This window comes from Apis cerana, linkage group LG13, assembly GCF_029169275.1.
Source record: "Apis cerana isolate GH-2021 linkage group LG13, AcerK_1.0, whole genome shotgun sequence".
NCBI lineage: Eukaryota > Metazoa > Arthropoda > Insecta > Hymenoptera > Apidae > Apis > Apis cerana.
This window is the reverse complement of record NC_083864.1, coordinates 4,596,149-4,615,455: the sequence shown is the minus strand read 5'-3', so window position 1 is coordinate 4,615,455 and position 19,307 is coordinate 4,596,149. Positions and strand designations below refer to the sequence as shown.

The 19,307-nt window shown below is 31.9% G+C and overlaps 5 protein-coding genes and 2 long non-coding RNA genes across 9 annotated transcripts; 2 read left to right on the top strand and 5 right to left on the bottom strand.

Moving 5' to 3' along the window:
* Positions 1-699: 699 nt before the first annotated feature.
* Positions 700-2,208, bottom strand: LOC133667162 (uncharacterized). 2 transcript variants are annotated; one of them, XR_009832370.1, is made up of 4 exons: positions 1,847-2,208; positions 1,350-1,731; positions 1,051-1,255; positions 700-839 (listed from the first exon to the last, which is right to left on the bottom strand). XR_009832370.1 is itself a non-coding variant. In XM_062083749.1 (3 exons), the coding sequence occupies exons 1-3, from the start codon at positions 2,206-2,208 to the stop codon at positions 1,166-1,168; spliced, it is 834 nt and encodes a 277-aa protein (XP_061939733.1). In that variant the 3' UTR covers positions 967-1,165. The 2 variants fall into 2 exon arrangements, 1 of the variants encoding a protein (XP_061939733.1); XM_062083749.1 differs by lacking the exon at positions 700-839 and having other exon boundaries at positions 967-1,255.
* A 109-nt stretch (positions 2,209-2,317) lies between these two features.
* LOC133667163 (uncharacterized) lies at positions 2,318-3,312 on the top strand. The gene is made up of 2 exons (XR_009832374.1): positions 2,318-3,033; positions 3,209-3,312. It is a non-coding gene; the product is annotated as an uncharacterized LOC133667163 (long non-coding RNA).
* A 62-nt stretch (positions 3,313-3,374) lies between these two features.
* LOC107993393 (uncharacterized) lies at positions 3,375-8,113 on the bottom strand. Its single transcript, XM_062083998.1, has 10 exons — positions 7,704-8,113; positions 7,281-7,619; positions 6,763-7,198; positions 6,636-6,688; positions 5,586-5,670; positions 4,893-5,305; positions 4,463-4,804; positions 4,185-4,386; positions 3,958-4,113; positions 3,375-3,691 (listed from the first exon to the last, which is right to left on the bottom strand). The coding sequence occupies exons 1-10, from the start codon at positions 8,063-8,065 to the stop codon at positions 3,641-3,643; spliced, it is 2,439 nt and encodes an 812-aa protein (XP_061939982.1). The 5' UTR covers positions 8,066-8,113; the 3' UTR covers positions 3,375-3,640.
* Positions 8,114-8,600: 487 nt separating this feature from the next.
* Positions 8,601-10,701, bottom strand: LOC107993407 (odorant receptor 46a-like). Of its 2 annotated transcripts, none has more exons than XM_017049802.3 (5): positions 10,114-10,701; positions 9,686-10,027; positions 9,411-9,612; positions 9,168-9,323; positions 8,601-8,803 (listed from the first exon to the last, which is right to left on the bottom strand). In XM_017049802.3, the coding sequence occupies exons 1-5, from the start codon at positions 10,479-10,481 to the stop codon at positions 8,753-8,755; spliced, it is 1,119 nt and encodes a 372-aa protein (XP_016905291.1). In that variant the 5' UTR covers positions 10,482-10,701; the 3' UTR covers positions 8,601-8,752. The 2 variants fall into 2 exon arrangements, with proteins under 2 accessions (XP_016905291.1, XP_016905293.1); XM_017049804.3 differs by having other exon boundaries at positions 8,614-8,803; positions 9,582-9,612.
* Positions 10,702-11,628: 927 nt separating this feature from the next.
* LOC107993392 (odorant receptor 4-like) lies at positions 11,629-12,883 on the bottom strand. The gene is made up of 4 exons (XM_062083997.1): positions 12,518-12,883; positions 12,173-12,470; positions 11,940-12,095; positions 11,629-11,768 (listed from the first exon to the last, which is right to left on the bottom strand). Exons 1-4 carry the CDS (start codon positions 12,808-12,810, stop codon positions 11,715-11,717), a joined length of 801 nt encoding a protein of 266 aa, XP_061939981.1. The 5' UTR covers positions 12,811-12,883; the 3' UTR covers positions 11,629-11,714.
* Positions 12,884-13,041: 158 nt separating this feature from the next.
* Positions 13,042-18,602, top strand: LOC133667164 (uncharacterized). Its single transcript, XR_009832375.1, has 3 exons — positions 13,042-13,349; positions 13,999-14,234; positions 18,387-18,602. It is a non-coding gene; the product is annotated as an uncharacterized LOC133667164 (long non-coding RNA).
* Positions 14,266-16,783, bottom strand: LOC107993409 (odorant receptor 46a-like). Its single transcript, XM_017049808.3, has 4 exons — positions 15,168-16,783; positions 14,832-15,036; positions 14,594-14,749; positions 14,266-14,511 (listed from the first exon to the last, which is right to left on the bottom strand). Exons 1-4 carry the CDS (start codon positions 15,542-15,544, stop codon positions 14,455-14,457), a joined length of 795 nt encoding a protein of 264 aa, XP_016905297.1. The 5' UTR covers positions 15,545-16,783; the 3' UTR covers positions 14,266-14,454.
* Positions 18,603-19,307: the final 705 nt, after the last annotated feature.

Here is a 19,307-nt window from a genome sequence, read left to right as displayed (position 1 = left end):
TGCTTTGAATGCTTCGAATGCTTCTCGAATCAGTTCATCGCAACTTTCCTCCAGTTATCCTCCTTTCGCGCTATTCGTCCCAACGATCGAGCAATCGATCAGAACGATAAATAAACTTGCGTAACATCATTCTGGTCGAAAAAAAGTGTCGTTAAAAATTCTTAATGTTCTTAAAAATATAGTGGCTTTGATAGAAGTTGTTCAACGTCTCGACTAATTCTATTAAAAATCTTTGCTCTGTCTTGGATTACAATGCGATAAAATTAAAATACCATGAATGATGGTAGAATTCTGTGGATGGATATGATTTTTTTTAATTCTACGATACAACTCTTGATGATGAATTCTTTTTATTATTTTTTTTTTTTTATTTCTCAATCCTGCTTGTGATGAATAGGTACATCGATGAAAGTGTGTGATATTGCACAACGATAAAAAAGGATACATAAATACTCCTTACGATAATTGTAAAAATTGTATTGGAACGAGAACAATTTTATATATATATATATATAGAGTCGGTAAAAATTAAAACGATAACAATTGAATTTTCTTACTTCAACGTTGAATTTTTCAGAATATTGAACGAGGAGTATGACATTTTCATGATCTACAATGCACAATTGATTAGAATCAAATTATAACAGAACGAAGCTTAATCATTTTGACTCTATTCAACTAACTTTCATAAAAGATTCCGTGGATAAGGTAAAGATCTGACCACTGGTTATTTTCACCGGTTTCTTAGATCTTGCTATAACGAGCAATAAATCCTTCATTACGTTAGAAGGAAGTATCGTCCAATCCATTTCGTAAATAGCATCGCTTACTTTATTGCTCTATAAATATATAACCAACGAATTGATTACGAAAAAGAAAAAAAAAAGAAATTATTGGACAAATCGCATCACAATTGAAAAATTATTCTTGTGCAATTAATGAACGTTTGTTATTAGAAAATATTCATTTCCACCTCTCTATCAATTTTTTATTCGTGTTAACGTTACTCGAGCGTATAATAATCGAGTAGAAACGAAAGACAGTGCCAACCTTCAACGTCACCTCGTTCCCAAACCAGCAGTATAAATACACCTGCATAAGCATACAGCACAAATAGAAGCCGCTCCAGACGAAGTTCATGCTCAGCGGATCTACCGTTGAAAATTTATAGATACTCAGGCATAGAACCACCGAGCTTATGGAGAACTGTAGAAAAATCATGTACTGGAACACGGTGTTCACCGTTCGGACGAATCTGTAATGGTAATCGTAACACGAGATCGTTCCTGATTTTCCAGCTGCTACGTAATAAAGGCACGTTTGTATTTTTTATATTTTTACTCGTATACTTCAAGGTGATGTCGAACTAAATCCCCGATAATCTTATTGTATCTCATCCTCAGATCCTTTTTCGACACGTTGCTGTTTCTTGTCACCGTCAACAGGGAGGGCAGATTTTGTGCTCGATGACAAAATATCTCGAACTGCACGCCAGCTTGTATCATCAATCCGGCAATCAGGGTCTCGTTGCCCACGCTCGCGTTCGCGCAGATCAACAGGCCAACAGTTTGGTACAACAGGGATATCGTGTACAATTCTGTCGAGGATAAGTCGTACGGTATCCAATCGGATACGGGTAATGTCCTGGTATTTATGAATGTTTTATATTGACCCACCGTCGCGAAGAACACTGCCGATTCGTTCAGAATCTCGCAGTATATGGTCAGTTTTCTGGAAGTAAAAAATTTTACGGATAGTGAGGCTACAGGTAAAAGAGATTGAAGAGGAATAAATGTAACGAGATATTTTGACAGAGAAGAAATTTTATCAATTTAGTGAAAAAAACCTTGCGTAATTGTCGTTTCTCCGTTGAATGATTTTCTCCTGTTCGTCCCTTGGAGTGGAATTCTCCTTCGTCAGACTGTTCATTATATTTATAATTTTCCCTCGTTGAAGGAACAAGTTGGCCACTTTGAGAGAAACACCTAAGACCGAGATGCAGAGGGAAAATTTTTCGCTCATCGTCTTCAAGTTTTTGCTGATCAATGAATCCACGCAAGTACAGAACGTGATGAAATATAAGAGGAAAATCATGAATGCCGAGTAAATGTTGTACAACTGATATTTGTACGAGGAAGCCGGCCATTTTGTTGGCCTCCAATAGCCACCGTAAGTGAGCAGAGCAAACGATAGAGAAAGTTTGTGCATTCTGTTATTTATTTCCGTTTAAACTTTCTTAAAACACGGTAAAACTTTCTCGATGAAGATTACTCGATTATTCGAAAAGTATCAAAATTTTTCTCTAAAGATTTAGGGGAAAAAGAATCTTGTTAGAGGGATTTGAAATGTATCTTTATTCTTCTTTTTTTCTTATTTTTCAATCGGAAGAGGATATAAATAGAAAAATTTAATTTGTGCGAATTTGAGGCGTTTAATCACACTCGATAAAAAATCTTCTCAATAGTTGCACTATGAACAAACTATTTTCGACTGCGTGTCGTTTCTTAGATTCGACCGGTCTTATTTCCATTGATCTTTTCCTAATGCATCATAATTATTATTACATAACATATATCAATACTTATACCATTATTACGATAAGATATAGATAAGATAATTATATATATATATATTATTTCCTGGTTTCAAACTTTCAATTGAACAGAATTGCAATCGAAATCGAAGTTTTCTTTTTAAAGTCTCGCAATTGATAACTGTCGACTTGATTAGTTGATAGTCGTTATTCACGATTATATATCATAGATATATTTTCAATTTTCCGCGAAAGAATTTTCCAATATAAGTCGATTCAAGGCGAAGAAATACCATGTCGATGAACAAAGAAAGGGTCGAATTTGTGAAACCGGAAATAGAGTCATCGACTATTATATGTCTCCCCTCAACGAAAATTAATAAACAATAGAGTATGGAATACGAAAGACTCTCAGTTTACCGTTATCGTTCGTAGGAGACAGAAGGTTGTGGTGCATTGATGAGAATTAAAAATAATCGACGAACGAGAAATTGAAATTTGTAAGTGATAAAAAAAGATATTGTTTTTTATGATATTTAAAAAAATATTATAAAAAAATTTTAATTAATATTATAAAAAAAGATATTATTCTTTATCATATTTTATGAACAATTTTGTAAAACAGAAAGCGCAAATTTTATTAATGAGAAAGATATTTCTTATTACGAATTCTAGATTATAATTTACATTGGTTTCATTATAAGTGAGAAAAATTCAAACAATTTATTCTGAAAGCAAATTAATGATCAATTTTCGTTCAAATTTTACGATCAATCAGGTAAATATAATTTCACTAATATTTAAGAATTTTGACTTGAAATAATAATTTTTTTTACTCAGATTTTTTAATCAGATTTTTTGTGGATTCACTTGGATTATGGATAATTCTCCATTGAAATTGTTTCAAAATTTTATAATAAGTTCCCATTCTGAAATTTCAAATCTCATTTGAATATTAAATTTATAATAAATTTATTACATTTGAAAGCTACATAATTTATTTGTTCGAATAGCTTGTTTTCCTTCTCTTTAATCATCATTATTCCATACACCAGGAAGGAACAGAAGAAAACGTTACCACTAACGACACCATAAACCACATAAATTCTATTTAGCCTGTTGCAGCATGTTATACGCCGAGTAAGTAGCTTTTATCAACTATAACAAACAGAATATATATGTTATAGAATATAGTTCCTGTAACAATTGGATGGAGAAAATTTTTAAAATAATATAAAATTATTCGAAAAATTAGCGCGCAGATAAAATTTTATAATGAATCTAAGATCGCTTGGACGATTAAAAGATTAAAAAAAAAAAAAATACTATTCAAAAATTCTAAAATCGTTACAATATTAAAAAGTATTCTATGGTATATAATATAAAATATGCATATAATTTTTTACGTATATATATATACTGACACCCTTGAAAGATTCCAGATTGAGGGGTATAATGTGAGCGCTGACGACCTCGACAGGCGTCAACGAGCGTGCCATGATTATCAAGAGAATTTTCTTGGCGTCGTTGCTCAAATTCGGCCAATTGCTATTAAATATCATGTCGGGAATCTCAAGGCTCTGCGTGGATAAAAAAAGAAAAAATGATTGAAATACCGTTTCCGCGAGGGAACAAAAGAGATCGTAATTACTTTGTATTTTGCTATATCCCCGTGCCAGCAAAAGTAAAAGATTTGAATTAATGCGGAAAAAACAAATATTATCGCTCCTGCAAATTGTGAATCTGTTTTCGTATATATTACCCGATAAACGCTAAAGCATATTGCGGCCGCGCTAATCAAAAATTGCAAGCACAATATCGAACTGAACAATTTATTCATCAATTCGGTGAATCTGAAACGAAGCAAATATCATTCCACTGCTTTTTATCGTCATCACTTTTATTAATCATATACAGTGATATACAAACCTGTATATCAATTCGTGTTGACGCGCGCAATATTTCAACGATTGAATCGCGTCTTCTTTGATATTTTGCAGTCGGTATACAAGCGTGTCCAATTGACAACATATTTGAAGTAGGAGGCCGGCGAATAGGGTATCGAAAATACTGATCCCAAAGGAAGTGACCACCGCGCATCCGCACTGATGGATAAAAGTTAAAGAGAACAAAAACCAGGAGGCAGTATAATTGAAAGGTATCCAAGCCTCGAAAGTTAATTTTTTCTTCTTGAAATCGGTGATTAATGTTGCGCCAATCAAAGCGATCAGGCAGGATATGTTTTGCAACGTATAAAAAATACTGACTTTCCTGTAAAAACAAATTAAAAAGTCGAACAATATCTTTGTTTCTGTGTTTGAGCCGTATATCGAAAAAAAAAAAAAAGAAGAAAACTTACTCGATTAGCTTGTTGTACTTCGTGTGAATTTTTATTTCTTCTATGTTCATCGGCAAGAAGGGTTCCTTTTGCAACAAATCCAACAAACTTACGATAACTCCTCGTCGGAACAGTAAGTTGATAAACTTACAAATGGTGGTGAATACCGTGATGGTTATACCGAAATTTTTACTGAATTCATCCGCAGTTTTCACATGGAGAACGATTTGCACAATTAACGTGAGCAAGAAACTTAATAAAAATAATGTCATCACGACGGTATATACATTGTAGAGAAATCGTTTTGTCGGAGACTTGACTTTCGGTGATAAAAAGTATCCAGTGGCAACGAAAAGCTTGAATGTCCATCGCAATAAGTGCATTTTATTCGATAAATGATTTATTCTGCTTTGTAAATCAAAATCGGGATCAAATAATCAAAATTTTCAATGCTTCCTCTCCTTTTTTTACATTTCGACAAATTTTACTAATAAGATTTTTCGAGAATACAATACATTTTAAAAAATGTATTGTAGAGAAAGAGAAAGGAAAATATTATTCGATTAAACGAGTTATTTTATATTTCTAATCGTGATATATAAAAACAAAGGGTATCTTTAGAGGATAGCTCTTTCATTAAGTGCTACTAACCATTATAAGATGTCAACATTCTTTGCGTTCTGTCAAATGGAACAGTTTTCTCTTGGAATTTACCCCTATGCAATTATCGTAATTACTGACATTACTGCGATGCGACGATATAACGCGAGGAATTACATTTTTAAAAACAAGTTGACAACTGTAAGTGCATAAGTATTTACTATTATCGATTTCTATGTTTCTTTACGTTATCTTTTCTTTCTATTTTCCGCTTACATCAATTGCAAAAGCAGATATAATTACTCTGATATATTTTTTTTTTGTAATAATATTTCTACTGTAAAAACAGAAAAATTAAGCACTAAAGTTTCGTTTAAAGGATTATTTTCGAGGATTATTTTTTTTACAAATCACGATTATAAAGAAAGTGAAAGATAAAGCGTTCAACGCGAATCATTTTAGATAAACATTTTTAAACATCGAGAAGATATTTCATTTCATTCTAATTTCCTTTCCGTTTTTACTGCTTTTCTGTTTATTTTTACTTTTTTAAACATTTCACGCCATCGATGTATAAAATATCGATATTTCTTCCCTGTTTTTCTCATTGCGCGTAATTATCGTAATTACTGACCGTACGAGGATCATTATAGTGCATGTTACGATGCATCCCTACCATTTAACCGAAGTTCAACTCGACGACTCAAATGACACGAGTAATTTAGATGCACCCTTATGTAATTACGGTTTTAATAACAACACGGAATCTATATCTATACCAGTCCAATTTCTATTCCCGAGCGTATCGTTTTATTTATTATGGAGTTAATACGAGTTCAGTTGCGTTTCAAGAGAGTGAAACAGATAAGGTGGGCATTGCACGTTCGAATAAAAGCGAAAGAAAAGAAAAAATGGCGAGAAAGAAAAAGAGAAATCGACAGAAGATGAAATTTATTACACAAGTGCGTAATATATCTATATTTCATAACATGATTTATTAAAATTTACTTCTCGATACTTTTGTATATTTCTAGAGTGTTTTATTCGATCATCTAGGAACATAGTTTTTCTTCTCTTCCTTCTTCTCTGCTCTTGATCTATCCCACCAAGAAGAATCGAAGAAAGACGGCTCTACGTTAAGCAAATTTTCTTGCTCGATTTTACGATTCTCGGCTCTGTTGCAACACACTGAACGCTGAGTACGAACTTTTCAACAACTACAACATAAGTACGTTGCACAATATGTTTTAACCTGAAGGTGTGTACAAGAAGAAATTTTTCGAATACTGACTGTCATGAAGGAATCGAGGTTCACGGATACGATGTAAATGCTGGTAAATTCAATGGGTTTCATCGAACGCCTCATTACCAATAGAATGGCCCTCTGAACGTTGTTATTCAACGATGTCCAATTGCTTCTGAATATCATATCGGAAAGTTCCAAACTCTGTGGAACGAAGAAGAAGAAGAAAAGAAAATCATAATCATGTGTCATATTCGTATCTTTCACTTGGCAATAACGAACCTTGAGCTTGACTTCGTTGCTGAACCAACAATAATAAAATATCTGCATTAACGAGCACACCATGTAGAGGATTGTCCCTATGTATCTCGAATCCATTTCTATTTGCATTATTCGGTAGAAATTGAAACAGATCATTGACAGACTCGTGCAGAATTGAAAGAACATGATCGATTGAAATGCATCGTTCACCATCTCTCCATATCTGCAAAGTTCCAAAATGTGTAAATGTGTATATGTATATGTTGCTTAACTTATCAAAATTCACCGTAAATTGACAAACTAACTTATATATATGATTGTGATGACGAACACACTGTTTCATACTATAATTTTTATCCGATCCAATGTTTTTCAGACGATGCTCCAGTATTTCGAATTGGCAGCTAATATGTATCAACAGGCCGCTGTACAAAGTATCGCTGGCGACGCATGCGAAGGTGCACACCGTTGCGACCACGATTTGGTAAGCGAAGGCAAGCAGAAATGCAGACGCGGTCGAGTAATCGTAAGGCAGCCACGTTCGAAACGCCAATTTTCTGATCTTGAAATTTGCGAGAAGCGATCCCATCAGTATACACAATGAAGAAGACATAAGTAGGATGAAGTAGCCAAGCGTGTTCCAACTGGAAAGATAAAAAGAAGAAGAAAAGGGAAAGATGAAAAATGTACTTTCAATCTCATTTAACTAAAGATGACGATCAACTTACTCGGTGAGCTTTTCGAATTTCAAGAAAATTTCAAATTCTTCCGTGTTCATCGGCGAAAGTGGCTCCTGCTTTAGGGCGTTGCACAAAAGTAGAATGTTCTCACGGCGTGTCAGTATAGTGATCAGTTTGAAACACGTGACGAATACTACCACAGTTACCGAGAAATTGTCACTGAAATCGTCCGTGTCTTTTACATTGTACACCATGTCCAATATTTGTGAAAGTAAGAAACTGTTCAACGCTATGAATGAAAATACAGCGTAAATCTTGTACAAGTATCTTTTCAGGCGCGTTGTCCACGACGAGGGTGGGAAACAACCGCACAACGCGAACAAGAGAAACGTCCATCGCAGTATGCGCATTGTCGACGTCAGAAAGGAAAAAATCTTTACGTGTATTATTCTTTTTTCTTATTCAATTAGACCTTATCGCAATAATTATCGAAAGTATAGAGGGACAAATTCGAAAAGGGTATAGATATATATCCTTATACCATAACTATCGCTCGACGTAGTTTCGAACGTTACTTACGACTTGCGTAAAAATATCGATATCCGTCGTGCGCCCTCGAATCGAGTTATTTCGTACAGAGTTTACCCTTCGGTATATACATATTCATTATTGTAATGGTATCGTGAGTTGCATTTTGTATTATGTATAAGTACAATTTAAATAATAATGGTCTTAACTTTTATACATTCATAGTTTTATTATATAGTTTTTATCCGCGACGCAATGTTGCAAGTCAAATATAAATATATATATATACTATATTGTATTATATCGATATATTCTCTATAATGTTTCATAAAATAAAAGGAACGTTAGCAATAAGTTGGTTAAAGAATGAGATACGCGTATCTTTTCAACAGGAAGAGAAATAAATATAGAAGAATATTTTTTTTTCTACGATCGAGTAAGTATTTATACCAGTTTTATTTATAAATCTGTTGTAATTTCGTGATACAGAAACGGGATTAACGGGATTCATTTTCAGCTACATGCATCTGTTTCGAATTGGAATAAATAATTTTAAGACGGGGAGATCTTCATTTAGTTCGTTGCAATAAATTAAAGACGGAATACGAAGCTTTTATTAGCTGTAATAAAAGAAATTATTAACTCTAATAAAAATATTATATTCAGTTAGAATTAGACAGCAGTCTAAAAATGTTTAATTTCAAAATCATATAAGTTTCGTCCTATTTCAATCCATGCAATTAATTCTCAACATACTTTATTTTATTCTACATTAATTATAATGATTTCTAGTTAAAATACTATTGAAGGGACATGGATTGGCACAGTTCTAAACTTCTAACTTCACAATTTATCTACATTTCTGACACTTTCATTCTTAGATACTTAATTACATTACAGCAAATACGTAAGAGCAAAGGGTAAGTTTTATAATAAATAATTGCATGGATAAAAATAGAATACATTGTATTATTTAATACTAACCGCTACGAAAAATTCAAGGTTCAACGTCACCAAATAACCACTGGTAAATTCGAAAGGTTGTGTCGCTCGTGTCATGATTATTAGAAAGATTTTTTTCGTCTTGTCGTCCCACGATGTCCAATCGCTTTTAAATATCATGCCGGGCACCTCGAGACTCTGTAATGAGGAGGAAAAAAGAAAAGAAAATCGCGAAACATTTAGGAAAAATTTTACACACCTCGTTTCTTCGCCTCAACGACTAACCTTTAATTTGACTTCGTTACTGAACCAACAATAGTACAATATCTGAACTAAAACGCGAATTAAATATAGGGACGCTTCCAGTAATTTAGGAATCATCGTTATAGTGGTCATTCGATAGAGATTGAAACAGAGTATGAACGCGATCGCGCAAAATTGCAAGAAGAGTATTACCTTGAATTTCTCGTTCAACGTTCTAGAGAATCTGTTGCAATAATTTAAAATATTTATCCAACTATCTTCTGTAAAATATAAAAAAATAAACGTTTTGAACAAACTTGTATATTTGATGATAATGTTTAACGCATTGTTTCGCCGAATAATTAGACTCGTCTTGTTGAACATTTTTCAGACGCTCCTCCAGTATTTCGAATTGGCAGTAAATTTGAACCAAAAAGCCACCGAACAGGGTGTCGCATGAAATGTTCTGACAAGAGCAGAACATTGAAGTTGTCGCTTGGTGAGCGTAACTCAACGTGAATGGCAACAATTCCGAATAATCGTACGGCAGCCAAGCTCGAAAGGTCAGTTTTCTTTTTTTGAAATCGGTAAAGAACGATCTCACGAATATCCATGTCGCGGAAACTAAGACCAGAATTGTGTAACAAATCGAAGTCCGTCTGTAAAAAAAAAAAGAAAAAAAGAAATTGATTTCAAACTCGCAAGGGATATTTTTCGAGAGCGTTGAAAAATAATAAAGACTTACTCGTTCATTTTGTTAAATTTTGTACGGATCTCGTTTTCCTCGTGTGTGATCGGTGAAAAAGGCTCGTGTTGAAGATCGTCCATCAAAGATAAAATATTTTTACGATACCTTAATATAATAGTCATTTTGCAACTTGTAACGAATACAACCAGCGTGATATAAAAATTCTCTATGAATTCATTCTTATTTTTCACGTTGATAATTATGTCTAATATTTGGGTGGATACGAGGCTCAGTATTAACAACCATATAACGAACGTGTAAATATTGTACAGCGACTTTTTAAACGACGATTTCCACGACGTTGGTGGCATGCAGCCGCAAACCGAGAGAAGGAAACGTGTCCATTGCAACGCCTGCACGACCATTTTTATGAAAATTCATCGGCAATTTTTTTACATTTAATTCTTAAGATTTTAAGTTATTTGTGAAACAGAAATTTAGCCAACACGTGAACGGAAGTAATTATTTCGTTCGTAAATGGAAAAATAATTTTTTTTTTTTGTTAATATAGCGAAACGCGAATCGCCAATACAAGTGGATCTTTGCAAAAGTCGAACTCTATTTCAAGTACCACTGACCATCCCAGAATATCGACAAGTTCAACCCTTTTAGTAGACGAAGCTATTTCTTCTATTCCAATGCGTTCTACGTCATTATGTTTGTTAATGATGCAAAGGCCTATCTTAGAAACAGAAAATCTATCTTTAAAAACATCGTGGTAGTTTCTTCCCCTATTTCTGGCTTTCTGACATTTCATATTAAAATTATCCTTTAAACTACGTTGAAATATAAATTGTGATCGTGAAAGACACGAAATGATAATTATCATTTATTTATCTAACTGATCGAGGAGAGTCAGTCGTTCACGGAATGTCTTCATCTCAATTTCGAATTAAAAAAAAAAAAAAGTAACTTCAGCAATGCTATTTTAACGGAGCTGACATTTATTATCGCGTTATAGAAGAACATTTGTATAAGATCTTAGGTGAGTGCTTCGTTTATTATTCCTCAATATTCTTCTTTTAAAAAGAACATTATTTACTTTTATTATTGCTGTGCATTAATTAAAATAAAATAAAAATCGTTAAATTATTAAAGTTAAATATTCGAAACTGAGCAAAGATTCGAGATTCATGGAGATACTAGCAAGTGAATTTTCAATATTCCATATCATAATTATTATAAATGTACACAATTGTTGTAACTTTTCCAACGATAGCATCGATAATTTTACCTCTCATTCTTGTATTTTCCATTTCTTTTTACCGGAAATTCACATATTCTTGATGAAAGACGGCTCGAGCTTGAGATATAAAAGCTCGTGAAATAATAATGCGGTGATCGTTTGTTGTAAACGAATTCGAGCAAGGGAATAAAAAAAAAAAAAAAAAGAAATAAAAAGAAAAAAAGGAAGACTTCCACTATGAACCTACCGTTTCTGAATATCATTTATTGTTTCATTTATTGTATTCTTTCTGCACTACCTTCTTTCATAGCGTTAAGTGGTTTATGCGAACGAGTTATTTTACTCCTCTTCGTCGTAAATCACGTTTCATCCTACAAAAGTGGTCAAAAGCACAGTGGAGGAACATCCGCCGTTATTCTCTGTTACCTTGGAGCAGATTGTACGCTGAATATGAAGTTTTTAACAGCTGTGAATATGTGTTTAAGATTAATAACAAATTGTGCGATGTCTTGAATGCAAAGTTTGGAAAAAAAAATATCATGCTTTGATATTTAGAACGAGAGATTCGATCTCTACGTTCACGTGCTATTTTCAAATACAGGAAGTTGAAAAATAAATTGATCTTTTTCGTACTAACGATCACAAATGAATCGAGATTCATGGTAATCACATGAATGCTAGTTATTTCGATAGGATACGATGCACGCATCATGATCATCAACAAGTCTCGTTTAGTGGAATTATCGAGATCCGGCCAGTCAAGTTCGAAAATCATGTTGGAAATATCGAGGCTCTGGAGGATGAAAAAAATACAAGGTAACAGATTGAAATAGAATGACTTGATTCGTTATTATCGCGGAGAGAATATACCTTAAGCTTAACCTCGTTCCCGTACCAGCAGAAAATATATATTTGTATTAATATACAGATACTGTATATCGTTAATTGCATAATCCTCTCGAACGTAATCTGTGTTCCCGTTAATATATAAAGATTAATGCATATCGTTAACGTACTCATTGTGAATTGAACGAAAATCACCATTTTAAACTGTTCGTTTATCGTTGTAGCCAATCTGGAAATCGTTTGCACACGAATTAAAAGTAATTTTCTAATTGCTCTATCCCTTAACTGTGCGACGAGTTTTTGTATTTTGGCCCAGTTAAGGGAATAAGAAAAGAAAAGTTAAAAAGAGACAAGAAGATTACATCATACCGATATATAAGATTATGATAATGTATGCACAGTTTCGTAACTTTATTCTTTTCGTGCTTGATCTTTTTTAACCGACAATTGAAAATCTCGATCTGGCTGCAGATGTACATCAACAAGGCCCAGATGAAGCTGTCGCAAGCGATGTGTATCATAGCACCAATGATCAGACTTATAACTTGTTGCGTGTAAATGAAAATGTATGCAGATGAGGAGGTATAATTGTAGGGTAACCACATTCGATACGGTAACTTGTGATTCTCAGCTTTGAGCAGGCCGCCGAATGACAACGACATCACTGACAATTCGACTAGAATTGCGAAATAAATCGCGTTCAATCTGCAGCGATCATTAAAGAAACAATGATATTCGGTACGTATCCGGTTTTTAACATAAATACAGGATGAATCAAGAAAGATGGTTTGTAAATATATATTATTTCTTAAAATATTATTCCTTACAATAGCTCGAACATTTAGCTCCCAAATACATTTATTTTTACTTGAATCGATCAATTTTTATAAAAGCATATCTGTCATATCGTCTTTTTTGATTCGGTCTGTACATGTAATGTTAATATCGAGTAATTTTCACGGAATAAGTAAATAACATTCTAGAAAGGATATTAATAAGAAGTATATTAATAACATTCTAGAAAGGATAAGTAAAATATTCACCTGGCCTGTTTCTCGCATTTGTCTCTCATATCCACCTCTTCCTCTGTCTCAGGCTGGAACGGTTTGCTTTCCAACATGCTAGTTACGAGGATGATATTTTCACGATTGATGAGCATATTGTACATCTTGTGGCACGAGATAAAAATTGCCAATGTAAGGTAAAAATTGTCGCAAAATTCATCCTCAGTCTCCACGATTAATAATAAATCGACGACTTGGCAAAACGTGGCTCCGTATATCAATAGGATCACGTAGCAATAGTAAACTGTATACGCGAAGTTTTTTAATGGGGACAAGAATAGTGGTCGCCAACAAGCGCACGACGTCAAAAGATGATATATCGTTCGTAACAATTGCATCGTTTCTCTTCTTTTTTTTCAATTTCTTTTTCTCAACATTAAAATTCGACTATTTTCCTCCTACGTTTTTAATCACGTTCGATTAATCATTGTTCAGCGTGCTACTCGGATTTTTCAAAGATGACGAAGTAGCAAGCGGCGACTCGTAAATTGAATGTAAATTTTTCCCTTTTTAACGATTACGTTTCGATTCTACGACGTTTCGTTACTTCGATATTATTTCGTTACTTCGACATAATAATAAACCTGAAATAAGATGGAAGAAGAGGAAAAGGGAGAAATACGTTGGCGCATAATATATTTAAGCGGGCATCAATATATTCTTTACCTTTACCTTTGGGTCAAATAAATGAGCGGTTATCTATATGCGCGCGCGCGTACATCATCATTCATGAAACTTTTTCTTTTTTCTTTATGTATACTATATTATTATGTGTTGTAATTTCAGGAAAATGGAAAAGTGGAAAATTTGTTGGAGAAACGTCAATTTTTATTTTCTCTCCATCAATTATATTATTCTCAATAGTTTAACATTGGAAAGAATAATCTTGAGTTGGAATAAATATTTAACGAATATCAAGTAATATCAAGGAAATTGGTCTTCTGTGCATCTCGTCTGTTTCGAACAAAGAGTTGGAGAGAAATTTTCTTTCGCAAGAACATAAAAGAAGATTCATAGAATAGGTGAGATAAATACTTTAAACTGAGACTCATATGATTTAATAAATGATTTTATTATATAGCTTGTTAAAATTCGATTTCAAAGTTTAAGATTCGCTTTTTTTTTACGGAAAAATTTTAAACTTTAGATTTTAAGATTTCGAATTAGAAAAAATTCTACGTTCTTGATCTTGAAAATCAGATTAGTCTTTGATTAGGCAAAGATTGATCAAAACTTTGCAATTTACGATTCCTTCGTTCTCTGAAGGAAATTGTACGTCGAGTACGACATTTTCAATATCTGCAAAAAGAGTGTACGTATTGAAATCTGAAAAAAAGAAACCTTTTTTTAACATTAATATTGTTTTAATATCTATACTAACGCTCACGAAAGTCTTCAAATCCATTGTAAAGATGTATGCGCAGGTCAACTCGATCGGATTCATCGCTCTTCTCATTATATTTATCAAATCTTTCTTGCTTCTATCGTCAAGGGAGATCCAATCTAATTCGAAAATCGTGTCCACAATCTCGACACTCTGATCGTAGATTTTCGAGCGTGGATTATGAAATTGAAATTCGAGATTCGCATAATTTTAACAAATTCTCAATGTGATTTACCTTTAATTTGAGCTGATTCCCGTACCAGCAATAAAAAAAGATCTGTGTCATCATGCACGCCAAATATAGGACGAATTCCAGAAATTTAGAGCTGATAAATGACGTGTTCGCCAATTTGTAAAGAATAAAGCATACTACCAGAGTACTCGATAAAAGTTGAATACCTATTATTTTCTTGAATTTCTCCTCTACCATAAAAGCGTATCTATACGTCCGTTCGAAAATTGTTCGCGAATTAAAGGAAAAAGAAAGAATTATAAATAATCTTTTACAATGAATATTTCGAATTTTTTTTCGATTTTTTTTTCGAGACATTTAGATTGAACACAAACTAACCCGTATAGATAATTATGAAAATGAACGATCTTTCCAATAGTCGATCTACTTCCAACATTTACGATTTCCTTCAATCTGTGCTTCAATATTTCTTGCTGGCTGTACATATGGACGAACAATCCGCAAATGGTCACGTCACAGGCCACGTTTAAAAGCGACGTACCAATCAGAGCGATGATCTGATGAACGTATGCGATGTAATAGTAATAATAATTTGGTGCAGAGTAGTTGAAAGGTAGCCAAGCTTCGTACGCCAGTCTCTGGTTTCTGAAGTCGGTTACCAGTGAAGATACAATCATACAAAATACTGTAAACTCCACCATGACCGTATAAGAAATAGTGATCAACCTGTCAAGCGTTTGATGAAGGCTCGTCATTCAATTATCTATTTCGTTGCTGATCGAGAGTGAACGAGATTCTTTTGCAAATTTTTCATAACAAAAATGTGACTTAAATTACATAATTTTGAATAGTTCAATTAGAATTTTGTCCGATACAAACGTATTATTAAAAAGCTTCGTCATTCGTTTAAAAAAAATAGTTTTTTAATTAAAAATGAAAAAGAACGAAATGAAAGAACAGTTTTTCGATACACTTTAAACGTTTACCCGATATTCTTGTCGAAACTTTTTTGAATCATAACCTCCTTGGTATTCGTAGGTTTACAAGGCTCCTCCTCGAGCTTCCTTCTAAAGATTTTAATCGTTTTATGATTTATCAGAAGCGCGACGATCTTGCAACAGGATAAGAACGACGCAATGAACATGTAAAAACTGTTGCATAATTCGTCCGCTGTTCTCACGTTAATTATCACGTTTAAAAATTGTGAGATACAGAAACTGTAGAGCAAAAGTAACACAAATATCGCGTACAAAATGTACAGCATCTTCTTGTACGGTGTCCGACACGAGGACGGCATCCGACATCCGCAAATTGTTAGTATATTAAAAATTGGCTGTAGAATGGTCATTTTTCAACTGATAAAAAACGATAAATAATGAAAAGATATAATAGAAGAAATACTTTCATTAATCCTATTGTATCAGTACACGAATTTCTGCGATTCACGGTTCCTCCCTTTATCATTTAACGAGATAATTTTGATCAAAATAAGTAATTGGACATTTAAGATCGTCGATTAAAGAAAATATTTTTATCTCGAGAAAATTATAATACTTGCTTAAGGAGAGGATTCGAAAAAATTTTATAAAACACTGGCTATCGTAAGTAAACGGTGCCTATAGAAAGCTTTTTTCCCACGAGAAAAATGTTGTCCACAATTTTCCAGCTTGATATGCACATACCGTATCATTATCATAATATAGTCTGTTACAATGCTGGTTATAATGTTATATTTTTATGAACCTTCTTAGATAGACACTTATCTAAGGAATAGGATCTTTTATCATTTATTATATTCGTATAAAATCGACTTGTTCATTTGGAGGAAGTTTTAAATTATAAAAGAACGAGAATAGATGGGAAAAATTGAAGATTCCTTGTAAAACTATAAATTACCAAATAATGTGTCGTGAATATTTAGAAAAGAGAATAAAGAACACGCATATATAAACTTCATATATTTAAAATTAATTAAAAAAATATAAGATCACAAAAAGAAATATAATTATAAAGATCATAAATAAAATATAATATTACGAATTTTTAATAAATAAATCTTCTATTTTCAGAAATTGTGAAAGAATTGTTTATGTCCGTAATTGTTTATGTTTGTAAGTTTGAAAAAAATGGCAACGTTAAAAGAAATAATCAAGAAATGAGTAGGAGAACGATAAATGTATAATAAATGTGAAAAAACTCTTCTTAAATTATATTCTCCTAATACAAAATTGAATTTTTAGCCAAAAGTTTCGTTCGTTCGAAATTCAGTAGGAAATTTCCAAGAATGGGTCGTAGTTCCAAGAATTTTAAAAATCCTAAAAATTTGACGTCATTTCCAAGAATTTTGGCGATTCCGAGAATTTGATGTCATTTCTTGGAAAAATTTCTCGATCGACCTCCTATCGTATCATGTTCTCCTAATACAAAGTCGAATTTTTGGACAAAAATTTTTCTTCCTTCGGGGAATTTTAATACCAACCTTTTTCGTTAAATACCTCGTTTATTCTGCATGATATTAAAAAATGTTTGGAATGAAAGTTGAATGGTTTTAAAAGAGCTATCTTCTAGTGTCCTCAATTTTTTTATAGATGAATTCATAAAAAACTTATCAAGTCCAACTTTATATCTTTAAATAGCATTATATATATTTTAATGCATTAATCTATGAATCTTGACATTATCTATAAAAATGTATAGGACCATTTATGGTGAAAAACCATTAGTTTAAAAGATATTTAATTAAATTTAATTATTTTCTAAACTATAAGTTTTTTGCAATATATGGCTTGATACTTTTTTATACAGTGTGTTAGGATACATCAACTGGAGTATTAAAAAATGTATAGTTCTATTTAAACAAATAACATTTATTCCTATAAATTTTTTAATCTTGTATATATAAAAAAATAAATAAAAGCAGGATATACCTCCCAGGAAACCATTCAACTTTTATTTAAAACATTTTTTAATATTTCCGAAAACAAGCGTGATACGTTAAATAATATTATACGGACATAAGAATTCTGAGAAATCGATGTCATTTCTTGGAAAAATTTCTCGATCGACCTCCTATCGTATCATGTTCTCCTAATACAAAGTCGCATTTTTGGACAAAAATTTTTCTTCCTTCAGAGAATTTCGATATCAATCTTTTTCGTTAAATATCTCGTTTATTCTGCATGATATTAAAAAATGTTTGGAATAAAAGTTGAATGGTTTTAAAAGAGCTATCTTCTGGTGTCCTCAATTTTTTTATAGATGAATTCATAAAAAACTTATCAAGTCCAACTTATTTCTTTAAATATACCTTTTGCACTATCTGTACATGCACTAATCTATACATCTTGACATTTTCTACAAAAATGTATAGAACCATTTATAGTGAAAAACTATTAATTTAAAAGATATTTATTTAAATTTAATCATTTTTCAAAATATAAATTTTCTGCTATGTATACTTTAATATTTTTTAAAAGGTATGTGTTACAAGGTAAATGTTAGAAGGCTAGTATATAAAAGATAAATATAAAATAGATGAATATATTATATTCTATAATTACTTTTGAATATAATGTTTAAAAATTTTTTTGTTTGCAGAAAAATCATCATCAAAGTGGGAGAAGTACATTAAGGCAAACTTAAGCAAAATAAGAAAGTATTTCACGAATAATTTTTTTAAAACTATTGAAAATTTTTGTATATAAACTAAAAATGTAAATAAATATAAATGTAAATGTATATGTAATAAAATGTATATAAAAAAAATGTAAAAAATATAAAATATAAATAAAGACACCAATTTTTGTGAACAAACCGTATTATTTATTTATTTACCTAGTTCCAAAATTCCTAAAATTTTCTCCTATCAACTTATATTCTCCTGTTAAAAAATCGAATTTTTTGTTAAAACCTTTGTATTCTATCCTAAAAAATCATTTAAAAGGAAAGTTATTTAAAAGGTAAGTATAACAGGTAAGTATATTATATTATATAATTAGATTTAAGTAAAATGTTTAAAAAAAATGTTAAAAAAAATGTTTATAAAAACATTTTTTTGCTGAAAAATAATCTTTAAAATAAGGTAAGTATATAAAGGTAAGTAAAGGTAAGTATTTTATAAAATTTCAAAATTTTCGAAAATTTTTGTAAATTTAATTAATAATAAAATTAATAATAAAATAATAATAAATAAAATTAGTTTAGGAGATATTTAAGAAAATGTAAAATATAAGACCTCCTATCGCATCATGTTCTCCTAATACAAAATCGTATTTTTCGACAAAAATTTTTCTATCCCTCAGTGAATTTTGATCGTAACATTTTTTCTTGAATATCTCGCTTATTATTCAGAATATTAAAAAATGCTTGGAATAAAAGTTGAATGGTTTCGAAAGGGCTACATTCTGGTGATCTCAGTTTTTTCGTGGGTGGACCCATAAAAAAGTTATCGACGTCAATTGTACTTGCTTAATGGAATCGTATATTTTTTAATGCACCAATCGATGCGCCTCTGTATTC